Source organism: Cynara cardunculus (genome assembly GCF_001531365.2).
Source record: "Cynara cardunculus var. scolymus isolate 2C chromosome LG 13, CcrdV1, whole genome shotgun sequence".
In the NCBI taxonomy this organism is placed as follows: Eukaryota; Viridiplantae; Streptophyta; class Magnoliopsida; order Asterales; family Asteraceae; genus Cynara; species Cynara cardunculus.
Window position 1 is genome coordinate 10,572,999 of NC_037540.1, and position 27,978 is coordinate 10,600,976.

Consider the following 27,978-nt stretch of genomic DNA (forward strand, 5'->3'; position numbering starts at 1 on the left):
GTTCGACATAGTAGAAGATGAGAGGAAGCGAACGCAAATGTGCACAAGGACCACTAATCAAAAATCATAAGCCAAATGCTATATGTACAAGATGCTATGAGGATTTACAGAGCTGCTGAAAAAACAAAGATTCGAAGATTTGTAAAGTGGGTTATCTTCGATTTACAAAAAAGATGAATCTATACCTACTGTAGTCCATTTTGAAATACTACTACTATCCTCCAGAAACAAGAAGTCGAACTTAAATTACATGCACCTGCTTCCTTGAGCCATTTGCGACCTAACAGAGAGAAGGCATACAACGTACCGAGGGTCAGAAGAACACACAAATTAATCTAAAAACAAGTCGCATTCCCATTATATTCAATCTTCAGACGATCTTTAAGATCATACTAGAAGTTGGCATGCTACATAGAAGATCTTGAATAATTATAAAATGCCCAACTAAAAGAAAATAGAATTAATGAGCTTCCGAATCCGATACTACAAAAAACAATTAGTAACAATCATCGCAATGGCAAATTAGTAAAGCTTTTATAAACATCATGTAAAGTCTAAGCTACGCATGCTGTGCAATGTTTCTGTAAAACAGCCGTGCTTTTAATATAGACCCTTTACACGCAACACCTATTGCTCTAAAACCAAACCAAATCATGCAGAGATAGGGTCTGGCGGTGGGATGTAAGAAAGGAGCAGAGACATTGTTTCCACAAAGACCCCTCCTTGCTCCCACTACTAGAAACTAATTAAGAAACAAGGTAATCGAACCAGCAAGTAATGGGCATGCGATGGTTGGTTGCTTATAGTGCATTATACCTGATAAAAGCAACATGTTTTTACTATGATTATTACCTTTTTAGGCACCTGGTACATCTCTTGTCCCATGCTGCCTTCTTACAGTCCTTGGCTGGCGAGGAAATGTGAAAGGGCCACCTTGCCGTTTGCTATTACTCATGTGACCAGATTCTTTAACGTCCCCACTCGGACGCGATAAACCTGCAAAGACAAAATAGTTAAATTTTTACAAGTAAAAAAAACTATAGCACCCTGAACGTCTGAAGCTAGTTTAAATGGAAACTAAGGGAATATATAGTAGAAAATTATCATACTAACGAGCAGATAATGTTCCGGAAGAACCCAAGGAACTTAAGTACCTAAAAGAACCACATAGTTTTATTCTGTGCTACTAGAAGAATACTGAATCCACATGTTTGAAGAATTTCAGTGACATTGAAGGATCATAACTGGTGTAACCTAATTCGTAGGACAGGCATGGTGTATGTGGTTATTTAAGTACATTCATGTGCTGTGCATAAAAATACATTTTTCGCAGAATTAAATAAGATATGGTAACATATTTTAATATCACAGAAGACAGGAAGGGACTGAATAAAGATCACAATTATTTGAGGAGGCCTAAAGAAGTCATACCAGCTGGAAGTACAGCATCTCCCGAGTGCATAACAGGCGTTTCGGGATTAGCAGTGAGTGAACTAGAACTACCATTGGGTGGGCCAAGTAAGGGGACTCCTGTTGGAGAAACCATATCATCGTTCTCTTCTTCTGAATCACTAAGAACAATGACACTTGGATCTCCAAGTGACGAAGAAGAACTTCTGTTGGTGATTCCAGATGTTTGGTTATAGTTGTATGGCACAGACTCCATCATGCTGTCTTTGTTCGTTGTGATATCAAATTGGTTAGTACCATGATGGTTGATACTTTCAAACTCATCTTCTTTCATATTGTCAGAAGAACCACTGCTCATTGATATTATCTCTTGCCCATAGTTTGTAATAAATTCTTCCGACTGATTTCCCAGAGGTAAACCAACATCTGATACTCCATGCCCATTTGCATGGTGTTCACTTTTTCCAGCAGGAACTTCCATATTTGAATCGACTTTAACTTCAGATATACACAATGATCCATCTGCAAGGTGCCATCGTTCAAGATCCATAAAAGGGCGTCCAATCTTTGCACGCCACGAACCATCAGACTTCACATCAATCTCAGTTACATCTTCGACACAATGTTGCATCTTTCACACAGAGTAATAAAGAAAACAAAATCAGGTGCCTTTAAATTTAGAATCAACACAACTTGAACAGTATGAACAAGGAAGCAAGGACGAAAATACCATCTTCACAATACGATTTAAATAGGGGTCGATGATAATGTCCTCCAAGGAATAGTTCCTTAGGCAAATGGGGCATTGCCACTGCAAATAAAAAGATTTCTCTTATGCAAATTACGTAAAGAAAAGTAAGTCTAGCACAGAACAGTTATGTATGGTAAGAACTTGCCTTTCTAGACCGCTGGTTGATTTGAACAAAAGTTTGGAGATCAAAACATCCAAGGTGAACGCATCCTTTAAATCTAGCAGCAGTTTTCATTCTACACCCACTCATCTGTCATTGGTATCAACAAAAGGCAGAAACATTATAAAAACCACCACACACATTTAAGTTAAGGCAATTGCTTGATGGTTTCACCAGTGAACTACTAGCACCACCAAATAACCTAATCATGCATGATACAGACCATTAAGAAAACTTGAAACTGGGTTGACAACTGGATACACAAAGTTCCAAGTTCAACAGAAGAATAGACAATCAAAAAACATATTACTCATCGTTCTGCTTAAGTGCAAAAGCATCATGAAGAAAAAGACAGCACAGTAACTAAGCGTCATCACGTAAGGTTGGGTTGGCCTTGTACCAAACAAATGAAACAAAGACGTGCATGAATAATTACAAAAGCAATGGCTGAACTCACATTAAAGACCTAATACTGTACAAGGGCACCAGAAGGTCAACAATTTGATCCACCATAACAACCTATTCGCAAATACAGTAGGAACTGATGCATCCCCTCCCAAGAGAAAGAGGTCCTTGATACAACAAATGGATAAAGTACAAACCACTCTAGAATATTAAGCCCCGAATCTGCTAAACGGGTATTCACAATTTTAGCTGTAAATCAGGCCAAAATGAATGAAAAGGTAATCCCTGTATCTTACCTAAGTCGGCACAATTATCTACTAATCCAGAAAGAAAAGTGCAAGAAGGAATATTTGGGGGGGAAATGAAAGCACATCAAATGATTCTACAAAAAATGCCTTATAGAAGTGAAACTCATGATCCTTTATCAATCTCATCTCAGATATTTGTGGTTCAAGTGTTGGTTAAGGTACAGTTTGCATGACCTTACCCGCTGATACCAGGGAAGTCAAAAGTCAAAAGGGCTCAGTCAAAAGGGCTCACCCCTCTGCCGCCGGCCGCCATAACCCCCAACAAATTAAAGTAAAAGTTCGAGGAAACCCCAATTTCCATGCTACTCTCCAAATACACATTGTGAATTGAGCTACTTGCATTTATTCCATTTAGTATTTAATATAATTGTGATACTAAGTCATTGATTTATCTATGTTAATGTCTTATTATTCATATATATTTACTTCTATGCAATCACAAATGTGATTAATTGAAAAAATGAGAGCGGGAAACTGTTAAAGTTATCACAGGTTGGCTAACAATTAATGGACCCAATGGATTAGGCATGCTCTGCCAGTAAGAGCAAGTTGGTTAAGTGGCACTGTGCTTGTAACCACCTGTTGCCTTCCAAATTCTTTTGGCATATAACCAGCAAGTGAGAGAAAGATAGAGGAGCTTGTGTTCAGTGCAACTGTTAAGCTTTTCTTATTAAAGTATTACTCTGGTTTGCTAATGGCATAAGGCAAAACATAACTGGAATAATCCCAACAAACAAATAACGAGCACCACGCTGTCCATGCATCAAACAAGTCAAGAATTAATCACCATGCCAAGGAGGTTTGGAAGCACTTACAGGGCAACGCAGATTAACTGTGACATTGTCTGCAATAACTTCCAAATCACTGTCACTATCATCATTTGCAGAAGCCATTCCACCAATGCAACGACAAACACGGGCAACAGCATCAGTAAAGGATTCACCTTCTTGTTCACCGGGAATCATGTTGATAACCTAGCAAGGAAGTGGGCAAAAAACTAAGAGGGTATGAAAGTAGAAGGAAATCAGATGTGAAAGCAAGCACCTGATACTAAATAAATCAGATCACAACAATCGTATGATTGTCATCAATATTCGGATATCTTTACATGGAAGAACTCATGCAGTTGAGTTATGGTTACTATATACAAAAAGAGAACACAAGAGGATGAGATACCAAGCTAAAGAATTGAAAACCGTCATTATATGGAGCCAATTAGTTGTCTTAACTAGACATAGAAATAAAAGCATTGTAAATAATATGTACTTCAAAGCAAGTAACTGTTTCTTGATGATTAAAAATTCTGAAGATAACCACAGGGGAACATATGAAAAAAAAAGCAGAATAAAATCCTAGAAAGTGACAAGTTCTGCAGCATGTTAAGTATCTACCCATACAAAGAAAACTGGAAGATAAAAGGCTAGAATAGATTATTAGCCCCCAAACACAACATAGGAAGAATAGCAAGATATGGCACATCAAAAGAGAACAACCAGTCCCCCAGTTTATTAAATAATTACCTCTGATCATAATTTCATTGTTTCCACCAAGTAACAGTAAGAATTGATATCAAATGCAAAATAGGTGAAGATACCTGATGAACTGTGCGTTGCTTCACTAGTCTGACACCCAAGCAAAAAGTTCGAGCATCAGAACCACATAAAGAGATCTGGTTACATCCCTCCACTAGAAACAACGAGATCTGAAACGAAAAAAGAATGCAGAAAAGAATTAGCACTGACGTCATTGATGCAATCCCCATGCCAATTTGATCCTATTTCCATTAGTTCCTACTTCCCTTCTTTAGTTATTTTCTTAGGTGGGAGAAGGCACATTATGTATACATACAGATTACACAGAAGAAGAGGTTATGGGGGTGGGGTCGTCCAAAAAAATTCAGATGTATTAAAGAGGGTAAACATGCCATGGATAAATATATCTTCTCATGTAGAAATAACAGATTCCACCATCTACTGTTTGCACCATGTCACAAAGTTTTTGCAGTTCAGAGGAAAAAAAGAATTAATATGAGGGTGTGTGATAGGTTCCTAGCAGAAGTCTAAATTCAGTGTTGCCTTCCTTCTTTATCACAGCTCTGTAGCAAAGAAAAAACTTTAACAGTGTAAAAATGAACATTGCAGATCTTAATGCAAAGCCAACCAATGAAAATATAAATGTCAAAATAAAAGAACTTACCGATGGACCATCATCACGACCATTGGCTCCAAGCATCTTTGATCCAGGTCTATTGATCGTCTTAACAGGGATGCCTGGAAAATCCATGACTTATTAGAAATCAGTACATTATAAGTAGAGTTCACTATCATGATTCTCAATCCACCATCACATTATCCCTGAACTGACCAAGCATTAGTGTCCATAGACCTGTGCATACATGCCTCGTATGAACTGACCGAGCATTAAAAGTATGTAAAGGATGATACTACACTCAACTTCCACATAATGTGGTACGGAAAAAAACATCTGAATCATTTAAATCAGCAGAAAAAAAGAGAACTGCATCCAAACATTGAGCTAACAAGGTAATAAATGTAAGATGTGGAAGTACCAAATGAACTGCAAGTTACATAAAAATGGATGTTATATAGATGCAGAGTATGGTCTATACAAGATGAAATACAAATGTATAAGCATTCCAGAGATGAAATACAAATGTATAAGCATTCCAGAGATGAAAATATGATGAAATTTGCTTTAGAGCCTAATTATGATCCTAATTCTTACACTTAGCATGAGGTATCTTTGAAGACAAAAATTTGTAGAAAAGACTCTGAAATGAAGCTGTTATCAAAAAGCTGAAGAACAAATGGATATTCGATATTCATCTTATTATCATAGGGCATTGTCGTCCTAGTATTCTTGAAACTGGAAAGCTAACAAGAAGTGGCGGGTGGTTCAGTTGGTTATCACCGACATCCTGGCTCATGAGCAGATAAGCTAAATAAAACCAACAGGCTCATAAAGAGCAGTAAAAAGTACAGACATTTTCCACAATACCACAGCCTTGGTGGTTCAGTTATGATACATAAACACTGATTGGAATAAGGAAGGTTCTATTGACAAGGTAGAGCAGGATTACCAGATTCCCCATGCTTTTCTGTTAAAATTTATCATTTTCTGTGTTTCATGCATCCTCATGCTAGTATTAGTATACTCAACAGTTGCATAACAGGTAAAAAATTGTTCATTGCATGTGCACACAATAGATATCGCGAGTCTCTATTGTCAAAACATCAATTCGACATACACATGTTAGAACTTGAACCAGATATGAAGATATCTCAACTTAAGAGAAAAATGTCTAAAGAGATGAATAGAAGAGCTCATATTCTAAAGTATGAAGACATAACTACATCTTTTTTAAATTTCAGCAACAGTTCACCACAAAAGTAGACTGAAGCTTCATGTAGCCACAAGAGTGAAATAAGCTAACAAAGAAAAGATCAACTATATCATTTCAGTATGACATATTTCCCTTGAAAGATATAAATCAAATATCGGGCTCCACTTCGAAGCCCATTACAATTTAAAACTGTAAATATGCAACATAAAAATCAAATAGTCCATGATAATGACAAAAGCCAACATACCATTGACTCTTAGATCAGGATATTGTGGCCATTGCATCCTGAATGGAACACTATCATTGAGAAGAATGCACCACGCCTGCTCAAGAGAAGCAACACAAACTTAAAAAGATCTATCAACCCCAAACACAGGATCATGGACTACCAATAATGAACGCTTCCATTTGAAGCTGTGATGAAACAAATCCCACCTGTACATCGTATCCTGCATTCTCCAGCATATGTACATTTGCTCTTGTAATTTGGAAGCTTGTTTCCACATTCTGTAGTGGCTGTGAACTACGAAATACCAATACGGGATTAAAATAAAACATATGAAAAATTTAAGATCCAAGTAAAATATGTAAATCCTAGAAACTATAACAAGAGACAATGTGCATGATGTTATGGAATATTAAATGTCACCAGAAAATCTGATCGAATCACTGTCTGAGGATCAAATTACCTATGCACAGACCACATACCAGTTTAGGACCCAAAGATAAGTGAACAGTGTTATGCCTTATGATGAGATTGACAGTAAGGTTGCTGGAAAGAGATGTTAGCCAAGGTGTTTTCATAAACAAGATTTAACAACGCATATAACCAGATCCAACTAAAGACGCATATGCAGCAAGATCACTGCCAACTAAGCTAACCAGGCCAGATAATCCGACACTGGATCCTCCAGATCATGAATCTGACCACCTCTCAACTCTATCAAATTAATATGTGCTTCCAAAACCACAACTCTATCCAGCCACCTCCTACCCAAACCATTATCCAAAATTAAAGAACAGAGATCAAACTGTAGCAAAGAGACTAAAATGACTTCACTTAATTGACCAGATTAATTAAAGCAAGCAAGCAAGCAAGCAATAAAATAGCAGGAATTTATAAAACACCGTAAAACCAGTATATGATACTTTCTAGTCCCTGTTATCAAGGCATCCAATCCTACAAATTAGATCAATTTATTGTAACTGTCTTACAAGAAGAAAAACTGTCAGTCAATGTGCTAGTATCCCAAGAACGGAAGTGTCAGCATTCAAAAATGATAATATACATATGATAACGGAAAATCCAAAATGGGACAGCTACAGATAGATTAAAAGCCCAATCCTTCACATCTTAATAATGTCATGGAAATGCCTAACAGATCACGTCAAATGCAAAGGAAAATAAAAACTTGGATTGCTATTTAGCCATTGGCACAAAGAGAGGGCCAATTTACAGGACATACGAGATCCGAACTTTATCATATTTGGATAGTGTAGTAAATGTGTCTTCTTGTTAAATAGATAAATATCAAAGGATTGGCCTTGTTATACAAACTGACTCAGGCTGGACTATGAAAAATGGTAAAAGCATGCATAAACTAGAGAAAGAAATTAATTTGTGACTCTGATATAAATCGTCATTATATATACTACACTGCTTTAACATGATAACAATATATCTGTGCAGATTTCTACCATTATATACAGTTGTTTTGCGAACTTTAAAATTCTAAAAAGCTAATCAAAAGATAAGTCCAGTTAAAAATCTATCAAAACCATATAGAATATATTATTCGTTAGACAGCCAGTTCGGCCAGTAAATATTAGTGTTTGATCAAATGCTAGTTTCTAGGGATGGCAAAAAAAACCGAAACCGAGGGTGAAAACTGAAATTTTCGGGCCGGATTCGAGGACGTCTTTTTGGGAACGGGACGGGGATCGGGGACAAACACGAGGATAGGGAGGGCCATCACCAGTCCGGCGCGGCCCGATATATATAGATATAGATATGTATATATAAGAAACAAAATCTATCCCTAAAGGCTAAAAGACTAAACCCTTTTACCCACTGAAATACCCCTTTCTTCATCTCTCTCTACCGACTCTCTGAAGTGACATCCCAAAACCCTCCATCTTTATCCTTCCCATCAATCTACACTACCACTACAAACTACCAAGTGCTTTGAAAATTTGAGTTTCTTCTTCAAGTGCTCAAAGTTAGTTAGACTCTCACAATTCAAAACTATTTGATTATTACTTTGAGTCTTTGATCTTTCCTTCCCAATCAATCTTTTTGTTTTGAGGAAGCATGCAAATATAAAGAAATCCATTTTTGTAGTATTTGGACTGCGGATCCAAAAAATTCAAAAATATTTATTGCAAAAGCTTTCAAACTGTGGATCTAATTATTTTTCAAAATGTTTGTTGCAAAAGCTTTCAAAGTGTGAATCCTGATTTTTTCAAAATGTTTGTTGCAAAAGCTTTCAAAGTGTGGATCCTGATTCTTTCAAAATGTTTATTGCTAAATTTCTTTCTTGTTTTTATGAACATTGAACACAATATGTTGGAAAAAAGCTCCAAACAAGAAAAAGTCAAAGTTGGAAATTTCTCCAGTGTTTGCTTATATATCTATATTTTTCGGTTAAATTAACTGTGTTTAAGTTGCTTGGCATTAACTCGTTGCTGATTGTATTTGTTGGTAACGGTCAAAGGATTATATGTTTGGTCAATTAAGTGGTTGAGTTGCATGATTAGCATCTTATTTATTTAGTTTTAGCGTAATGTAATTTTTTTGGAGACGGTTTTGGTTTCAAGTTTGGGTATAACCAACAGGGAACGGGGATTATTACCCTTAACGGGTTCCCCAACAGGAATCGTGGAAAATGTGGGGACCCGATGGGATCCCCGACAAGGATCGGGACGATTACGGGAATGGTTTTGGTTACCGGTTTCGAAGACGAAGATAGCAACAACAGGCCAAAACCCGGCCCGTTGGTGTTCCTACTAGTTTCTTACTCAAGGATCTAAAAAATGAGTAAACAAATATGGTCAGATTGGTCAAGAAAAACTTAATGTAACAAACCCAGAGATCATGCCCATTAGCCAACTTCCTTCACTCTTCTCTTACTTTACATTTCAAAGTTCATTTACTCAAAGGGATCTATAACTGTAATGGCATCATAATTTTTATCAACATCTTTCCTGTGGAAACTGCAAACCTAAATTAGAGGCATGACTATTATACTTCAATTTAAGGCATTATGACTCTTGAGAAATTAGAGAAAGCTATGTAGAGAGAATTGCAAGAATCTTATTTACGAATTGAGACTAGAGTTTACAAAATGAGGATACCCAACTATTTATAGGTAACAGTCAAGATATGCCAAACAAAAAAATAAAACTAACTAATTCAATTAAAGCCACATCTAACAAATCTCCACATTGGCTTTAATTCTAGTATTCCCCGGATTAGCCATGTAACGAGAAACACACTAACAGCATGAGCTATGTCAGGTCTAGTGCAGACCATGACATACATAAGACTTCCTACAGCATTAGAATAAGGAACTTTGCTCATATACTCCACCTCAGCCTCTGTTTGAGGTGCCAAAGCCACTGATAGTCTGAATTTGCCGATGAAGGTGTGCTCACAGGCTTTGCAGAAGCCATACCAAATCAAGAAAGTATCTTCAAAATGTAACTTCACTGTGACAAGAAAAGTTTACATCTAGATCTATCTCGGATAATCTCCATACCGAGAATCTATGCTGTTAATATCGCGATATATCGTCGATATATCGGATATCGGACCTAGATAAAATATCGCTGCATAAATATCGGTCAAAATATCGTCCCCGATATTATCGGCGATATTTCCCCATTTTTAGCGATATTTTCCGATTTTTCCCGATTTTTAGCGATATTTTGATGTATATATCGGACCGATATATCGATTTTTTAGGGTTTAATTATTTGGGCTTTTGTTATTTCATGGGCTTAATTTTTTGGGCTTGGTAACATATATTAGGTCTGAAATTAATAGTTTGCCTTCCACAACGGTCTTCTTCCTTTCTTTTATCTTTACGACTTCACAGACACCTAGTTCCTTCACGAATCACGACTTCGACTTCACACAACTTCAGACTTCTCACGGAGTCACGGTTTGGCTTCTTTTCTCGGTCTCTCTTCTCGATCTCCTTTGCTTACCAAGTTGCTACAGCCACAGCAGCAACCGGCAGCAACTGTAATCGACAGCAACAGCAGCCAGCAACAGCAATCGACAGCAACAAATCTCTTAAGGATAGCAAGTCTTCAAATCCTATTTTCTTGAGAGATGTTGAAGAAAATGATGATTGGAGAGGCGCTACAAATCTCTTAAGGATAGCAAGTCTTCAAATCCTATTTTCTTGAGAGATGTTGAAGAAAATGATGATTGGGTGGTTCCAACCGACGTTGAGCTCCAAGAGTTTGTTGATGCAAGAGATGGCCTCCTTTGGTCGGATGTACGAGAAGCAATGGGAGGTAATGAAGAAGTTGGACCAAGTACAAGAAGTAAAAGGGAGCGCTATAGAGATGATCATCATCATCATCATGTTGGAGATGAAAGGGAAGAAGAGGAAGATTGGAAAGCTAAACTATATTTCTAAACTCTAATTAATGCATATTATATATATAATTCTAATAAATTTTGAAACTATATTTCTAAACTCTAATTAAACTATATCACCGATACATCGAATATCGGTCCTGACTGATACTTTGTATTCTAACCGATATAACAGCATACCCGAGAATCTTTCGAACCACCCCCAAATCTTTCATGTCAAACTCGGAATTAAGGAGTCTTTTTAACTTCTTAATTTTAGCCATATCACAAGCCGCTACTAACATATCGTCCACATAAAGTAGCAGATACATGTGACCCATCAACATTTTTCTTATGATATATACAACAATCACAAGGGCTTCTAGTAAATCCATGACACACCATAAAATTGTCAAAACGTTTATACCACTGTCTTGGAGACTGATTTAACCCATAAAGCGATTTCTTGAGCTTACAAACATAGTTTTCTTTACCTTGAGCTACAAAACCCTCCGGTTGACTCATATAGATTTCCTCTTCAAGCTCACCATGTAAGAAAGCCGTTTTGACGTCTAATTTCCAACTCCAAATTTGCTTGTGCTACTAGTGCCAACAAGTCAACAACACCCGAATGGATGTATGACGCACCATTGGCGAGAAAATTTCATTATAATCAACCCCTTGCTCTTGGCTATAACCTCTAGCCACCAAATGTGCCTTGTATCTCACACTTTCAGCTCCTAGCAGCCCCGTTTTTCGCTTAAAGATCCACTTACAGGTCACAACTTTTCTGCCTTCAAGTAACTTTACTAACTCCCAAGTTCTATTCTTGTGAAAGGATCCAATCTCTTCACTCATGGCTGCTATCCACACATCAGCCTCCTTCGTTGTGATTGCTTCTTTGTAAGTAGATGGCTCAAAAAAACTCCATTTCTTCAGCAACTTGCAGAGGATAGGCCACCATGTCATCAAAACCATATCGAATTGGCCTACCAACTTGTCTTCGAGGCTTATCTAATGCCAGAGATCGAAATTCAGCAAATTGGTGTTGATTTTCAGGCACAACAGGTTCTGGTTGAGGCGAGTTACTGAGTTGTCCAGCAGTATTCTCCTCTTCATCGGGACCATGTAACTCGTACTCCACCTGTTTGGACACACTCTCCTCTTGAACACTTGGAGTGGACGAACACCTCATGCCACGTAACATACTCTCCTCATCAAACACTACGTCATGGCTGATAATCACCTTTCTTTTATCAAGAGACCAAATTTTGTAGCCCTTCACTCCAATTCCGTATCCYATAAACAAGCCCTTCTTTGATCTTGGTTCCAATTTTCCTTCACTAACATGGTAGTATGAAGGACAACCAAATAATCTTATAAGCCYGTGTAATCAGCCGGCTTACCGGACGACACCTCAATAGGAGTTTTACAATCTATTGCCATTGCCAGGGATCTATCCACCAAGTAGCAAACCATGTTTAACGCTTCTGCCCAAAAACTTCTATTCAACCCAGCATTTGACAGCACACATCTCACTCTTTCCAGCAGCGTTTTATTCATCCTTTCGGTTACTCCATTATTCTGTGGAGTGTGCCTAACCATTCGATGCCTTGCAATTCCGTCATCTTTACAAAACCGATCAAACTCACTTGAACAAAACTCCAATGCGTTGTCCGTTCGTTGCTGCTTTATCTTCTTCCCAACTTGATTTTCAATGAGAACTTTCCAATCCTTAAACTTCTCAAATGACTTACTCTTATGCTTCATGACGAATACCCAAGTCATCCTAGAGTAGTCGTCAATAATTGAGAGGAAGCAACGACCACCACCAAGTGAAGGAACTTGCAAGGGACCCCAATAATGAGTGTGTAGATAATCTAAAGTCAACTTGGTTGTATGGACAACTTTTGAGAAACTTACTCTCCTTTGTTTTCCAGAGATGCAATGCTCACAAAAGCCCAATTCAGCAACTCTATGACCTCCAAGAAGTCCTTTCTTGCTGAGAATTACCATGCCTTTCTCACTAACATGCCCTAGCCTCGTGCCACAAACGTGTCAAATCTGACTCATCCTCTACAGAATTAATGGTTGGTGTTATTGATCCAACAACCGTGCTACCTTCCAGCACATACAAGGTACCTCTCTTGACTCCTTTCATCACTACTAATGCACCCTTAGTGACCCGAATTACTCCACCCACACCGGTGTACTTGAAGCCTTTTGAGTCGAACACTCCCAAAGAGATTAAGTTTTTCTTCAACCCGAGTACATGACAAACATCTGTTAGAGTCCTCACTGTCCCATCATGCAATTTAGTGCTCACCGATCCAATTCCAACAACATAGCACGACATGCCATTTCCCATCAAGACATTTCCGGTTGCAATCTTATCATAAGTGTTAAACCAATCCTTATGTGGTGTCATGTGAAAAGAACATGCGGATTCAAGAATCCATACCTCTGACTGACTTTTGGAATCAACCACCAAGAGCACCAAATCAGCCTCCGAACCTGAATCATCTTTTGCTACTGCAGCGGATCCTTTTGACTTCAGTTTTGGACACTCATTTTTCCAATGACCCGGTTCTTTACAATAGTGGCAGCTATCCCTCGGGTTTCCACTTGGACCTCTAGTCTTCGATCTTGATCGGCCTCTTATTTTCCATTTCCCTTTTCCTTTCTCTCGGCTTTTATCTCTACCTCTGTCCCTATCTAGGTTTATCATCGACAAGCCAACCGATTGAATTTCGGAACTACTTCCTAAAGCTTTATGTCGCAACTCTCGTGAGTGAAAACTTGAACAAACTTTTTCCATTGTAATTGTGTCTCTACCAACAACAAACGAGTTGACAAAATTTTCATATGCAGTGGGCAACGAAACCAATAAGATGAGGGAGGCACCTCATCTTCAATCTTGACTTCAACATTCTTCAAATCCATAAGAATGGAGTTTAACTCATCAAGTTGTTCCTTCAAAGGCATTCCCTCCTTCATTCATAATGAGAATAACCTTTACTTTAACAACTTGTTCGTTAAAGAATTGGTCATGTAGAGGCTCTCTAGTTTCTGCCATAAAGACGTAGCAGTCTCCTCATCAGCAACTTCATAAATCACCTCATCTGCCAAAGACAACAAGATGGTAGAGCAAGCCTTCTCATCTTGTTGTGCAAATTCAAATTCAGCCATCCCTTCAGGCCTTTCACTAGCCAAGGGAATCCAAATGCCTTGTTGTTTTAGGAGAGCTCTCATCTTTATTCTCCATAAGCTGAAGTTGTTCTTTCCAGTAAACTTGTTAATCTTGATCATTTGTGGAGGCACTTTCTGAAAATCTAGAAAGAACTATGGTACAAGATTCAATGTTGAGTAATCAAGAACAGAAATTCGGACTAATCTTCAAAAGAGTCGACAATTTCTTAATTGGCTGTTAGAAACCGATAATCCAAGAAATTGATCCCCAAAAACGATCATTCAAGAAATCAAGAACATCTGGTTGAATTGTCGGACACAAGTCGATACCACCAATTGAAACATTTCAACGACAAAATTGATTGAAGGACCGATAAACTGTTGCGACTTGATTGTTGATGCGATTTTCCTCAAATTGACTGTTGAAATCGTCAATTCACACCATCAATTTCAGAATCGGGAAAACTCCACCTTGAATCGAACACCAGAAAGATCCAATCGATTGTCCACAGAAAGACGATTAATGAAAGCGAGCGATTCAAAAGAAAAAAAGGCGATTGAGGGGATCAACGATCAGCAATTGGAAGGAACCCTAGGCTCTGATACCAATTTGTTGAGAAATTAGAGAAAGCCATGTAGAGAGAATTGCAGGAATCTTATTTACAAATTGAGACTAGACTTTACAAAATGAGGATACCCAACTATTTATAGGTAATAGTCAAAATATGCCAAACAGAAAAATAAAACTAACTAATTCAATTAAAGCCACATCTAACGATGACAAACATTAGTTACCAATTTATTTAAGCTACATGAATATGAAATCATTAATAGTCGGACAATGAGGCGATAAAAGCGAATAACTTACCCATCATCTGGAGTACTTGAGACAAGGAGCTTCACAGGATCTAAAGGGTGTGCCAAAGTCTTCCAAAATCTAAGCAGATATATTTGCAAAATAGAATTAGAAACCACGTCAACTAATCCACCTTAGCATGAAAAGACAATAACAAAACTAATGAGCTAGCACATATAAAGATTTCCCTCAACAACAAAAATTACACAATTACTGAAAGTAAATCAAAATTCTTACACCAAATCAATCATTTTATGGAGTCAGTCCATTGATAAACCCCTCTTCATGCATAATTCTCTAATACTCTTAGAAGGTTTATCGATTTATTGCCCAAGTTCATTCGATTTCAGATACTTTTTTGAATCATTTGAGTGCTTGGCACTAAAATGCAATGTGGAGAAAAAGGGGAGTAAGTTTGTAATTATTTTCAGATATCATCTTTAAGAGACCAGTCTTTATTTTGGACATAACACTCGGACTCAATATCTAAATCACTTGATTCTCAAATCATGTATTTATAGCTATGTCCATGTCAATAAGAAGAAAGTTACATCTCAAGTCATGCAATGTGATCTTCCAGCCAAAGAAATTCTGAATTTTGCTATGTTTTAATATATTTTTGGTGTTTCTCCAAAGTTTTCTTAAGATCTTCTAATTCTAATCAAATAGATCTTCATTTTAGATCATTTCCTTGTCTTAAAGTCTTCCCTCACTATATAATTTCAACATATTCCTAATCCTAGTAGAACTACATGTTCCTTGGACACTATATATACATAAGATATACCATAAATTATACATTCATCCATAATACATTATTCCACACATACTTTTGGTCCCTTAACCCCTTCTTCATCTAATTAACGACTTGATGGCTTTGAAGCCATTATTGATTGCAAGGAGGTGCTATTCAAATCCGGATCGCTTGAAAGGCATTTCAATAGTTCAATTATTTGTGCCGTATAATTTTGCTAAGGATGATATTTCTCAAAGCTCCTAAGTTATTCGGTGTTCAACTATTATTATGCAAATACCATTAATTGTAGGGGATGATGTAGCTTAATACCCTTAGGCCAATTTTAGGTTGCACAATATTTGTTTATTTTCCAGAGCATGTTTGTTTTATATGTTTTTTTATTGCTTTGATTGATGTGTTGAACATAGATAGGTGAATCAGAACTTCCCTGTATGGACTCATAGTGATGGTTATGTTCATCGCATTTGTTGTCTTGTTGAGAAAGTACAATTTATCTTCTAAATAGACTAACTTGCTACAAATCAAATATGATTACCAAGCAATATGGAACCTTAGAAAATTTTTGTGGCACATTTATCATATGTATATCTAGTTAGCATACTTAATAGCAAGCCAATTCATCATCTCCATCATCTATATGCATCTTAGTTTGAATTAAACTAAGGCTACAAGTGGGTACGTGAAGATTTGAGGTTCAAGGATTATTAATATAAACTCTACCTTGATACAAAGGAAGTTTGGCAATATGAAATTCCACCATCTGATGCATAATAAAAAATTAACATTTTCAACCAGAGTTCAAAAGTAATCAAGTCCAAGTGAAACTCTAGCACTAATTTACTTTTCAGCATCCTTATGAATTAGTATGTAATTTTGTAGTATTTTTGTTTCTAACATTGTGAGATTGGTTAAGTTAATTGAGTGATACAATTGTTGTGGCATCAAACTTCATTTATCACTTTATTACATGGCAGCAATTGGTGTTGTTGCATGGTATAAGAATCACGCATCATCCTTTCTCCTAAAAACATCAAAATATGTTATTTGCATCAAGTAATCACATTACAAGGTACACTAATCAAGTATTTAACAAACTGAATTTGCTGAACTATTGGTAGAAGAAATCATTGAAACCAACAAGCACATTTATCCAAAATAATTGGAGATAATAAAATTAAAGTGACAAGAAATTATCAACACATCAACTGTGGCTCCGAAACATGAGTAGCATCATTCGAGGCACTCCTAGTTAAAGCCAACTCCTTTGGTATATTCCACTTGATTCTCTAGTTCATATTATGTCAGTCTTGGCTGGAATCTACCTCTCAAATGTCCTGTTATTGGTACAACTTACAAGCATCCTCATCTGACTTGCACATCCTTTACTCTAGTTTCAAGATGACCAAATCACCCCCGCATTGTTGTGTCAGCATCTCCTCAACTAATCCACCTAAGCCTCCCACATATCATTCTTTCCAATCCTATTCCCCATTGTGTCGCCACACATCCATCTTACCATTCTCAGTTCTGTCACATTATTCTTGTATTCATGATGACTTTTGGTGGCTCAACAATTTACCCAATAAATCTTGATCAGTATGATTATAGTCCTACAGAACTTAGCATCAAACTTCAATGAAAGTTTCAAATCACATATTACCGAAGTGTGTCATCATTTCATCCAATCCCACTTTTATCCTATAACTAACATATATGTCTTAAATAATGAAATGCATTCTTCATGATTACTTCCGGTGTGAAATATTTACATCTTTCCTTCTCTATCAATAGGGCTGTAAACGAACCGAACGTTCAGCGAGCTGTTCGTGAACCGTTCGGCGGCAAGTTCGTTTATTTAATAAATGAATGAACATGAACAATTTTTTTGGTTCGTGTAGTTAAACGAACGAACATGAACAAGACTCTCGTTCGTTCATTTATGTTCATGAACGTTCGTTTATGTTTATTTATATTCGTTCGTTTATGTTCGTTTATATATGAAATTTAATACACAATCTTTTATTTATTTAGTTTGAATTCAAATAATATTTATTTAAGTTTTAACTTTTTAAAATTTATTTATATTTGAATTTTATCATCATTTTGTCTTATTTGAAATTTTTACCTTTTTAGTTTCCCCCCAAAACCCTAGCCTCCAGATAATTGGTGCGTAATAGTTAATTGAATGACAAGATAAGGTGTTGGTTTGTTTATGTGATACGAATCAATTTGGCAAAATCAAGACTAGCAGCCAAACGTACCGCTAATCGGATGCTTACGGATAAATCCTGGAATTCAAGAACCAAGGAATCTCCAATGTCAAACGACAATAATAAAATATCTGATTGAATCCAATAATGGGGTGGTCGGTCCCCTAAATAAAGTCGTACCTTAATCCAACAAAATAGGAAAACATATTTATCCTAATAAACTAATTAATATCTATCCTAATCAACTAATTAATTAAGAATAAGTAAATTGCAAACAACCCCTCTGGGTCGGGCTGAGCCGTATCATTATGTTCGTTTAGGCCTGTTCGTTTATGTTCGTTTAGACCTGTTTGTTTACGTTCGTTTAGCCCATTCGTTTGCGTTCATCTAGCATGTTAACGAACGGACATAAACGGACATGAACACACCTGCTTTCTAAACGAACGAACACAAAGATTTTCGTTCGTTTAGTGTTCGTGTTTGTTCGTTTGTTCGGTTAAGTTAAACGAAGAACATGAACAAGCCTCTATTCGTGTTCGTTCGGTTCGTTTACAACCCTATCTATCAATGCTGCAAAGTTGCATTTGTGGGAGAAGGTATGATCTCAATAACCAGTAATGGCACGTGTGCATTCAATAAGGCGTTTGTAAGTGAGTGAGTGTGCCTGTGTGTGAACATATGTCTCTCTCTGTGTGAATAAAAACAAATGTTCCATTTGTCAACTCCCAAACAGCATAAACTTGAGTTGAGTCCCATGTATGATAACCACAACCTAAATGAGGTTCCTCCCATCCCCAATTTTGTGTAAGATGATTCCTTTTAACACATCAACAAGCACACCCATTCCTTTGTCTTAGGAACTCAAAGAAATTCAATTGACCCTACACCTAAACTCAATCTTAACTATGCTGAAACACCTTAGACATCCATCCATATACAAGTGGTTGCATTTTCAATGTTCGCCATTCTTATCTATGTTCAGTTTGGTTTTTCTCAAAACTTGAACTTACCTTTGATCCTGTAGTTACTATTAAATGTGTCACTTAAGGTGCATGTTGTTACACTACCACCACATCAGATGTATCATTGAAGTTTCATATTTCCTAGATCTACCACATATCCACGTTAACAATCTTACCCCAGCCATAGTCACGTAGGTCCACATTTGTTGTTAGGTATTACATAGCATCAGTGTGGTTCTCGAGGTAGAATAATTGAATATAGCTTGTCATATTCTCAGTGCCAGTGAACACCAAGTGCAATGCAACGATAACCAATGTTGATTGGATTTATCATTGCTAACATCATCCTCAAAACATATTGAGAAAAACATTATGAAACAACCTACAAATTGGACCTTGTGATAAATGTAACTAAGACCCACCTAAGATTGGTCCTAAAGGAATGTCAAGCATCAAGCATATTATATAGGCAAAGTCATAACCAAGAAAGCAACTATGTTTCGCAAACCATATAAAATTCAAGAAAAATAACCACGTGCTTCAGATAAGCATAGGAGGACAGATAAATACGTACGGGTCACACCGGTTGATTCGACAAAGTTCACAATAATGTTGAGAGGGAGCATCTGGAACTCCCTCGGTAGACTCATCTAGGATAATCACACAGTGAATGTGTTGAAGAACATGACATTGTGGATCTGCACACTGGACAGAAATGACATCGACATAAGTAAAAATCATGATGTCAAATAACTAGTGTGACTCGGTGAGATATAAACAAAATGCAGAAATAATAAAAAACTGTTCATTAAATGGAAGCATAGAAAATATACCAACATGCAAGTTCACACCAAACATATGGGAAATAATCCTTTGTGACTAGCAATCGCAAAGCCTATTATACTCAACCAGATTTTAGTAGCCATTAAACTCAAATTTTATACCTCAACTCACTCAAGCAAATAGCTTAGTTGTAAAATAGACAGGACTATAAAGAAAACATTAAATTAACAAATCCTCTTCCAAACCATAGAAACTACAGTGTTAACTGTTAAGTTGTAGGGACCTAAGAAAAGAAACTTTAGCAAGCGCAATTGGAATATCTATTTGCATGCATTAACATCTTAGGAAATATGAACATTATTGACACCCATATAAATATCAATTGCTACTATTACAGTGCTTCGGACAATGACATATATGAATAGTCTAGTTCACTAATTTGAGCTCTAGCAACGTTCACAAATAATCTGTATTGACTTTTATCTGTGAATTGTATGCTTAAGCAATATAACACAATCAAATGACAGAAAAAAAAATTAAAACCTGTATACATAAGACAACTGAAAGACTACAAAGCTCATGGACAAACAAAAGAAAACAATACACTAAAAAACCTGAATCATGAACTCAGTTTTCAGTGGACTGCCGCAAGGACAACGAATTTTCTGATCAACAATTTCCTCTCTAGGTGTAATGCTGCTGCTGTCAGAGACACAATGTCCACCAGTTACTGGATCATTTGCCCCTGTAGGCTGCATTTTTCTGAAATAAAAAATAGATATAAATATGGTAAGAACAAATGATGTGAACATGTTTTATTGCAAGACAATGTGAGGGAAGGGAGTAATTTAGGATGAGACACAAGTTTAGGGGGTGAGGTATATAGGTAATAGGATAGAACATAAGAAGATATAAGTAAATAACATCGTCTTTATTTGTCATGTAATTTTATTTTCAAAGAATTCAAAGTTACAGAAAAACCATGATTGCCTGTCATGTCCATCAGGAAAAAAAATTGAAAAAGCTTACTTGTAAGTGTCATCAATTATTTTTGCCACGTCTTCCTTTCGAATAAATTTATTCTTTGGACCATGAATATCTGATGCAGGAAACAAAATTAGGAGGAAATACAAATGAGCATGAAAAAACTTACAAATAAGAAAGAAAATAATATTGTAACAACTGCACCATCAGATATTCCCTGGAGGGTTTACAATAGAGAATACATCAGTCAAAAAGACATTCAACGAAGAACAGCCCCAACACATGAGAGAGAACAGCATGATTCCTTCGTTGAAACAAATATACCCATGAAGAGATAAGAAAAACTTGGTGCTCTTCAATGCATGTATAAAGAAAAAATGATAGAGGTTACAACTTGCAATCTACAAAGTTCAGATTTTTAGTATTGGAATATCAGTTATACAGTCATCATTGAAGAGAAAAAAGAGACGTGAATATTTCCAAGTTTGTCTAATTTAGTCTGGCCCAAGGCCCTAATCATATAATAAAAAAATTATAACAAACTATAAGGAAGGAGGTTTTCGAAACATGCAATTACCATAAGCACAAACACATGTAGCAAAAGTTATCCCCGGAATGTTGTGAGAAAAAAGACATCACCACAAGAAGAGATCAGATAACTTCAAGTTAGCAAGAATAATTTTTGAAACAAGGAACCATAGAAGTAAGACCATCACACCTTTGAAAAATACCACAGTTGAGACCCAAAAAGAATTAAAATATGAACCCATGCCTCTCAAATGACATGTTTGAAAATTATAAACAAGTAGTTGGTGTGAAGTCATTCAATTATTAAGTATTATTCAAAAAGTAGAATGAAATTTCTGAATACAGTTACTATTAGAGTCCCAAATCGGCTAGAAGTGATAGTAGCGGGACGCATAGAAGAAAGAAAAAGAATTGCAATTGAACAAAACAAGGAATCCTGGAATGATTCCATAACTCACAGATAGGCATGGGAATGAGACCCGTCCCATTGGGGAACCCGGTGTACCTGCCCCGACCGGGTCAGGAATTCCCCACAAAACCAAGGATAGAGATCTCCAAAAGTCAAAAACCGGGGATGAGGACAGGGCCGGGTAACCGTCCCCATATATTAAATATATATATTGTACATTTATTATTAAATATATTATACATTTATTATTAAATATATTGTTTATAAAGAATATAGTATCTTTTAAATTTAGAAAGAGTATTCTGACCTTTCTTCTTATATACATTTTTTCTAACTTGTTTTACTTTTTTCAGATAAAAAACATGGAGAGCCAAAACCGTTTGATCGAACAATTACATATGATGTTGTGATTTTGTTAACATATAAATGTTTGATACTCCATAAAAGCAAAATTTTGGAAATGTGTGAGATTTAAATATGGATTGACTTTGGTGTTTAACACTCTTGATTGAATATATCTCACATAAACAGGAAAAAGTTCCCCAATTCCCCATTGGGGATCCTCGTTCACCGTTGGGAAAGGGGATGAGGATGTGATCAAATTCCCCAGCAGGGACCGGGATGGGAATTGGGGATGGGGGACGAGGATGAGGAATTGGGTCCTGGCCCCATTCCCATGCCTACTCACAGAACGATCTTCTAACATAAATGTCTGAAGAAACAATGGACATGTGGTAAAATCTTTAAGTCAACACAAGAAAACAATGGACATTAATATAAATTCAAAAGAACAAAATTTATGGTATATTTCAGGAATCAGGCAAATGAATGTAATGCCAGTGATCTACCTTCTTCGCCAGAAAGCAAAGCCAGTATCCTATCTACGAGTTCCTACACAAAATAAGGATATGTAGTTAAAAGAATACGGGGGAATTGCATCAATAATTAAAGGTAAACAAATAAAATTGCTCCTGCAGCATAAAGACTATGACTTATAAACCCAGTATAAATAAGTGATGATACAGATTACAAATTGAAAGAATAACTGAATGTGGAGTGTACACTAAATAAACCAATATATTGATCAAACTACAAGTCCTTTGATCCTTCAACTTGCATTATCGCTATACACTTCCAGTCCCTGTATAGGTGTCACTTGAACACCTGTCATTGTTCCTTATGGCATCGACTTATTAGAAGGTTACACTGACAGCATGACAGAGTACTCAGGCACCATATGCTCCAACATTCCACTTAAGACTGTAACAGATTCTGTTTTACGACCAGGAACAGAACATGTTGAACCAGAGACTAGAGCATAAGGAGTTGTCAGGGATCCATGACAACATAACTAGAATACACCAAGAAGGATAACAAATTAAGATACACAAAGAGGATGAAAGATCCAGGAAGCGGAGATATAAATTTTATAGTAAATCTCAACTGATATTATCCAATATACATGTATCATAGTTTTAATCCTGCATGTCAGCAGTATCAAGGGATCGTGAATAACCTCAGATATGTGATTCTCAAGCTAATGCTTCAACGTAACCAATATTATTATATCTAGTATAGCAGTAACTAAACTGGTAAGTGAGTTAACACAAGATCTTTGCACTGGAAGATGCTATGGAATCCAAAGCCAAGAAAGTTATATCAAGTGAACTTATGCTTTTTTCATGGCAATTACAGTACGGATCACTCACACACCTGTAGTCGATGAATCAAATATTATAGGCTGGTATTATTGAGTAGCTGGAGAAAAGAGATATGTGCTCAAACCTTAAAAAGATACCATGTGGCAGTGACTGCACTTAACAAATTAAACCTTGTTCATTAAAATCGCCTGATGGGTCAAGTCGCAAAAAGAAAAGGCAGCATTGGGCATGCAATTGCTGGGTAGCAGGAGTCTAATGTTGTATGACGACGCTTGCGGGAGTCAGAGGGCGTGAGCGCCTAGGCCCAGACGGCGTTCTTTCAGCCCAAACTACACACGTATATATACCTCTAATGTAATTGTAAACCTTAAGCCAAAATTGATAGGGTGACCAGTGTGGTGCAGATGTAGGTCATTTGTATCAAACCCTGTAATTCTCCATCTCTAATTGTATGTTGTTTTACATTCATGTTGTTTGTGATTGCTCATGTGAATCTTGCATGTTCGTTCCCTAACACCAATTAAGTCAACCCTATTATATATGGGAGCCCTGCATCACTTTTATTCTCTCTTATTGGACAAAAATACTAAAAAACCTAAGACTTGACAAAGATGTGTTACTAGAAATAAAAAGTTACAGATCTAAACATGAGTTCCCCTAGAAAATGATTGGCATAAACTCACCAGATTCAGTTCAGATAAAAGAAAACAAAAAATACCAGGCTGAATTGGAGCCCACACTCCAACCCTGCCACCAACCACAAAGCATATCCTAGAAAATGAAATTCGTAAACATATGCCAGATGAATTTATGGTTGTGTAGTTGGTACGAGGCAGTGAATTTATTTATCTTGCTGACATAGAGAATATCTAGTGTATAGGAGATAGTTATGCCAGATGAATACCAGCCAACGTCAAATTGTTGTCTAATATATCGAAAATCCACCATAGCATTAGCCACAAAGATAACATTTTCGATACAATCATCAAATCATCACAGCTTTCACGTCCATGTGATTTTATCGGCTAAAACGACAAAGGAAAATATTTTTCAATTAAAAACAAAAAATGCCATTTGTTTGACAACTCTCACGTAAAGTGATAACAAATCCTGCTTCGATTTAGAAAATAGCCAACAAGATGCTTATAAGTTTTCATTTCTGTAGTTTTCATTTTTCAGATTTCCTCACTTGTCTATTTTATGTGTAATTGAAAATGACATTCCGGTTTATGTTGGAATATTTATGAGGTTGCAACAAAAATATTAGTGTTAACTTAATCAATGGGAATGAAAATTAAAAGAAACTGTTCGGTTTTATATAATATAATGAGCTCATTCCCCCAGAAGCCCAAATTGTCATTCCAGGTTAAACTGGCCGCCGGGGGGGGGGGGGGGGGGGGGGGGGGGGTTGAAAATTCATTCCATGTCATTTTCATTCTTCTGCCTGAACCAAACACCCCCTAATTATCTTTAAACACGTTCGTATCTTGGTTCTTCAATTGCATTTTTTCCTGCTTAGCATGCACATAATTGTTATGAGCCCAACATGAAGATGTAAACTAGAGAAAATTTCCCTTTTTGTGTGGTTTGTGTCTATGTGGTGGTGGGAAATCTGAAAACCCTAAATGGGTCATATACAACCGCATATGCTCTACAAGTATAAAAGATTATATATAAAAAATTAGCATAACATGTTCTCAACAATCAAACAAACACTTGATCAAAAGAAGCACATGTTGCAGCAGCCACTGATGAATGATGAGCAAGCTAAAGTAATTATGCATTTATATGCAAGATGCTTCCGAACACTATAGCATGGAGTTGCTAGGAAGATGGTTAAGCCTGGTCGGATCTTCATTTAATAAAAATACATTGCTTTTGTATAGGTTGATTTTTATCAAAACCAAAAACGCACATAAAACTCGAGCATATACAATACAGTACAGTCATAGAGCTCATGCCAAACTATAATATTTGCTAACCAAAAAGGTAACATAAAATAAATATACAGCCCTGCAGCATATACCAAATAATATCAAGTAACTAAAAAATAGCAAAAAAGTACCAAAATCTCATATTGATGCAATAGAAAATATACCTGCTTCCTCCCTGTCTTTGCAACACCAAGTTGGCTGAGGACATCCTTAAGCTCTTGAATTCTGAAACGAGCCATTCTTTTCTAAAAGATGAAAACACATGCAGTAAGGTAATGGTGTTATAGTAACCATATAAAATATGTACAAAAGCAAAAGAAATAATGTTGTAGAAGGAAAGAACATAGAACAATCCAGAAAATTTTATTACCAATAACGACGTAGTATTAACAGATAAACAATATGAAAAAACAAAGGAATGGGTGTTTAGGGAGAGCCAATCAATGTGCCTATGTGATATAACCTATTAAAGTAAATGCATGTATTTGATTACCAATTTCGTCATCCTTGTTAGGCTAACACTTCTACCTTGCATGCTAAGACAAAATGTTTGTAGATGTTATAATATCCGTCCGTGAAACTGCAGTATACATATTCATGTCCCTATGATTCATGACAAGCCATTCACGCCATGGATGCTAAATATACTAAGTTGCCTGTTCTTGATACATGGAGATGTAGGTTTAGTTGGTACACCATTTGTGTTTGGGATGAAAAATATGTATTTATATAAGTAGTACGATATTTTTGTAGTTCGAATCATTGATAAGCTTCTTCAAAAATTAGAGGCGCCATGGATCTAACCTGATGATTCATGAACTCTGAATAAAAAGATTTGGAGACTCGCATATTCATTTCAGAGAGCTCCTATGGAACGCGTACACGAAGTTGCATATGCATATGATTACTTCAATTGTTCAAGTAAATTTAAGCGAAGTTTTTCTGCTAGACACTGACAAAAGAATGTCAGCACCCCAAGGCCAAGGCCCCAAGGATTTTATGAATTTTCAATAGTCCTTGAAAAGTATTAACATTATAAAATATTGTGGGCTAATACCCCCTCAATTCCTAAAGAGAACTTTATTTACAAACAAAGAGAGACAAATTCATTGAATATTGGTGGTATTATATGACATTCTGTCCTCAAGCTTATCCTCGTATTTACATTATCTGTATTAGAAGTAGCAAAAGGAAGACATCATTCCTTGATGTTCACATTTGTTGAGAGGACTCTTTCCAATGGAGGAGTAACGTATTTTTTTTTTATTGTGAACTATTTAAGGATGTAAATGACATTTGCATGCAAAGACAACGACTTAGATTTGGCAAACAGCATATAGCATTCTTAGAAGCAGATCCTGTCCGTCGTCAAAATTATTGTGCTGACACCCTCGGCACTCAGCAGTCAGCAGCGTAGATTTGACAAAGCTCCAGAAGCTAATTTGAAAGATTTGACTTGATGAATACAGAATCACCCGAAATCACAGAATTCGACTTAGCTTAGTTCTTGGTCTACTCCTGCACTTCTTTCATTCTGAATACTATATATATATGTATAGTATGAGCTCATATTTAAGTTCATTCACTTCCTTCACATTCCATATTTATAATCCCACTGACGATATTCTGAATTAAGAGTTCGACCCAAAAATTTAAAAGTAAAATAACATAACACGTTTCTAATCTACCAACCGCAGCACCAAAACTCTAAATCCAATAAAATGCAGCAAAATCGTAAAGAAAAATTTTCTATAGATTTTGCTTAGTCATGATTCTTCCTCTGGCTGGATACCATATTTGGAACTAAAGTAGTGCTTTTAGTTGGCCTCAACCTAAAACACAACATCTTGCTTTCTCAGACCAGTGGTGCCCCATTCAAACAAACAAGCAGACTGTTAAAATGCAGTTCCTCCTTATAAAAATTTAAGAAACACTCACATCAACTGCTATTGACTAGAAACACACACACATGACAGACCAGTGAACATTCCACTAGAGAATTTCAGGAACTCCGCTACTGCCATTTGTTCAGTGTAATGCATGGACAATTGCACTGCATGTCAAAATGATAGACGTACCTCGCCATGCTAGAGTTGTACTTGCATTACACCTGCTCGAGTACAAAAGCAATGGAGGTGAAATGTGCACCAACTATTGTCTTTCCCTTTCTTCTTCTATACCCACACACAGATAGAAATTCATACACCCATAAACACATAGATACGTACATATGATTCTAAAAATACCAATCTTTCTCTGCGCGATTTCAGACATTATGGGCAAAAAAACCTAATAACATCCCCGATCAATATAATGTATTCAAAAACCAATCGAAAGGGAAAATTTAACACAATAAAATTCATATTCAAGAACTCAATTGACATTACCCTCAATCAATATCAACCAATTGGAGAATTACCTTGCATTCCGACACGATATCATCCATCTCTCACCAATCTTCTGTTCCAAAGAAAGAACACAAATGCAATTAACTAACCGGATTGATCAAAAGAAGATCGATTGCAATTGTGATCACGTCGATAGATTTGAAGTGAAAAGGGGGTTAGGGATCGTGAAGATTGTGTATTCTTTCGGGAGGGTTTAGTGTGTGTTTTTGGGATGGGTAATTGTAGTTACAGTAATGCGTGGTAGCAGATAGTTGAAAGTAGAAGGTGAAGAAGAAGAAGAAGAAGAAGAAGACAACGACGACTGGTGGGAA

At 36.5% G+C, this 27,978-nt stretch overlaps 1 protein-coding gene across 4 annotated transcripts; it reads right to left on the reverse strand.

Moving 5' to 3' along the window:
• Positions 1-24: 24 nt before the first annotated feature.
• LOC112525662 (E3 SUMO-protein ligase SIZ1-like) lies at positions 25-27,978 on the reverse strand. Of its 4 annotated transcripts, XM_025135883.1 has the most exons (18): positions 27,679-27,944; positions 27,338-27,548; positions 25,424-25,504; positions 22,513-22,555; positions 20,773-20,842; positions 20,358-20,505; positions 19,535-19,665; positions 15,044-15,112; positions 6,834-6,921; positions 6,646-6,721; positions 5,231-5,304; positions 4,629-4,736; positions 3,850-4,008; positions 2,307-2,411; positions 2,141-2,221; positions 1,432-2,041; positions 853-996; positions 25-280 (listed from the first exon to the last, which is right to left on the reverse strand). In XM_025135883.1, the coding sequence occupies exons 3-17, from the start codon at positions 25,496-25,498 to the stop codon at positions 857-859; spliced, it is 1,977 nt and encodes a 658-aa protein (XP_024991651.1). In that variant the 5' UTR covers positions 25,499-25,504; positions 27,338-27,548; positions 27,679-27,944; the 3' UTR covers positions 25-280; positions 853-856. The 4 variants fall into 4 exon arrangements, with proteins under 4 accessions (XP_024991651.1, XP_024991649.1, XP_024991650.1 ...); XM_025135881.1 differs by lacking the exon at positions 27,338-27,548 and having other exon boundaries at positions 27,679-27,978; XM_025135882.1 differs by having other exon boundaries at positions 27,338-27,944.